The sequence below is a fragment of the Poromitra crassiceps genome (assembly GCF_964638095.1).
Source record: "Poromitra crassiceps genome assembly, chromosome: 3".
Taxonomy (NCBI): Eukaryota; Metazoa; Chordata; class Actinopteri; order Beryciformes; family Melamphaidae; genus Poromitra; species Poromitra crassiceps.
The window spans coordinates 26,865,005-26,867,505 of NC_139625.1; the positions used below are offsets into that span (position 1 = coordinate 26,865,005).

The following is a 2,501-nucleotide window of genomic DNA, read 5'->3' on the forward strand; positions in this document are numbered from 1 at the left end:
GAGCTGTGGCTCGCTGCAGCCTCACTGGAGCAAAAGACAGAGGTCCCTCTTTTTCTCCTTCAGTGGCATGAATAATATCCCCAGTGCTGGAGAGAGAGCATATCAAGAGACAAACGGGGAGGGGGAGAGCGAGAGAGGGACAGAGAGAGAGAGAGAGAGAGATAGCAGTCAGTGTGACAGATAAGAGCGTGGCACAACTTGTCTGTCTCTCCAGCTGCACCGTGGGCAGGGGGGCAGAGAGAGCAAGTGCACCAGGGTGACAGGCTAGGCTGCTCCCTGCACACTGGAACGCACAGACACACACACACACACACAGACCCCTCAGCCTGGCTGGACCAGAAGTTCAGAGAGAAGACTGACCTAACTAAGGTACAGTATGCCCATGTCCCCCTCCTAATCTGTAACAGTGTTGAGCCAATCAGTTGTGTTACGCTCCCTTGATGCTGCACTTTGTTTGACAGGCGGCAGAAGTTTCCTCTGTGGATGGCTTTCCTCCAGCTGAGCCTTCTTCTTGTCCAGTAGATGAGTTGTTGTTTTCCCTCCAGAACAACGTGTGTGGTGCTGGTGCACACAGCCTGAGGGAGGATGGAGAAGCTGACAGGGAAGGACAAGGAGCTGATACGAGGCAGCTGGGAGAGCCTGGGCAAGAACAAAGTTCCTCACGGCGTGATCATGTTTTCCAGGTAATGCTCTGCACACTCAGCACGCTTCAGATGGAATAAGACTGTAAAGTGACTTGCAAGCAGACACCATGTATTTCAACTTATGTTATTCTGTGCAGTTATCCTCTCATTAGCATCAATTCAAATCACACTTTTCATCTCTGTTTTGCTCTGAGCACCAAAGCTGTGAAAAAAACAAAGTAATGGGTAGTTACTGTTTTGTTGGTGTTGTAAGTTGAAAGCTGCAGTGTTTGAATATGTAGCACAGGTGTAGAGAGAGATTCAAGACAGATTCACTGCACACTTTCTGCAGGGACCGCAGGCTTGACTTGTTGCTTGGCGACAGACTGCAATAATCTCCAATTTACTTTGAGACAGCTGCCGCTAAAACAGACACTTAAGAAGAGATTTGTTGTGTTACAATTTATAGATTGACTTTGTGCTTGTGTGAATGTTTGGCAACCCATGTCATCTGTATACACCTATAGAATAGTGTGGTATGTGTCTGTGGTAGACTGTTTGAGCTGGACCCTGCGCTCCTCAATCTTTTCCAATACAATACAAACTGTGGCTCCACACAAGACTGCCTCTCCAGCCCCAAGTTCCTGGAACATGTCACTAAGGTGAGCTCACTTAACCACAACAACCTCTACAAAGTATACAGACAATGAAAACCTCAAGTCCCTTCTTTTCAGTGATGAGCTTGCATTATGCGTGCCTGTGTCTGTGTATTTGTGTGCATCTTGTACGTGTGATCCCAGGTCATGCTTGTGATCGACGCAGCGGTCAGCCACCTCGATGACCTTCACTCCCTGGAGGACTTTCTGCTGAACCTGGGGAAGAAGCATCAGGCAGTGGGCGTCACCACCCAGTCCTTCGCTGTAAGACGCTTCATCCGATTCCACAGCTCAGGTTCAATTCAGTACTTCCGGCTTGGTCAGACATTCCTACAGACACAATTGGCCGTGTCTGCGGGTGGTAAGCCGGTGGGGTATGAGTCCTGGTCGCTGCACTATAGTGCCTCCTTTGGTTGGGGGAGGGAACTGGTGAGAATAGTGTGATCCTCCCACACGCTATGTCCTTCCGGTGAAACTCCTTCCTATCAGGTGAAAAGAAGCAGCTGGTGCACATGTATCGGAGGAAGCATGTGCCAATGTGTTCTTCCCAGATCAGCAGAGGGGGTGGAGCAACGAACGGGACAGCAGGGGGAATGGGCCAAGTACCCCTCCAAAAATGAAAAGAAAAAAGCAAATTCTCAAATCAGTGATCTGTGAAGAATCTCTTTGCCTTTGTCATGACCATTTGTGCACTTGCTCTGTACGTGTTTGTTTGCTTGTTTGTGTTGGACTACTTTAGCTGGTGGGTGAGTCCCTCCTCTACATGCTGCAGTGCAGTCTGGGCCAGGCCTACACGGTGCCCCTGCGTCAAGCCTGGCTCAACATGTACAGCATCGTGGTGGCGGCCATGAGCCGAGGGTATGAGCCATGAGCCGAGGGTATGAGCCATGAGCCGAGGGTACGCGAAGAACGGCGAGCACAAGGCTGACTGAGACACTCGGCGGGATCTGCTGAGCAGTTTGCTGTCACATCACTAAACACTGGTTGCCATGGAATAAGGTTGTGTAACTTGCAGCGTTGTGGCTTTGACTGCTGTACATTTGCTCTGTGAGTGGGGTCACATATTGTAGCGAATGTGCGGTGTGGTCACACTTTACAATATCTAATGATAGTTGGATTGACCAGTGATCACAGAGTTGATTTGATTGGCTGTGGATGTTATAGCTACCAGGTAACGCTGCTATAATGCTGTGAGGATCTATGTCAGCCTGCATGAGGTCCT

The 2,501-nt window shown here is 49.6% G+C and overlaps 1 protein-coding gene across 1 annotated transcript; it reads left to right on the plus strand.

Annotated features, from left to right (window-relative positions):
- Window positions 1–585: 585 nt before the first annotated feature.
- Window positions 586–2,150, plus strand: ngb (neuroglobin; the record flags this gene model as incomplete). The annotated part of the gene is made up of 4 exons (XM_083632972.1): window positions 586–683; window positions 1,177–1,285; window positions 1,424–1,543; window positions 2,019–2,150. 4 exons carry the CDS (start codon window positions 586–588, stop codon window positions 2,148–2,150), a joined length of 459 nt encoding a protein of 152 aa, XP_083489098.1.
- Window positions 2,151–2,501: the final 351 nt, after the last annotated feature.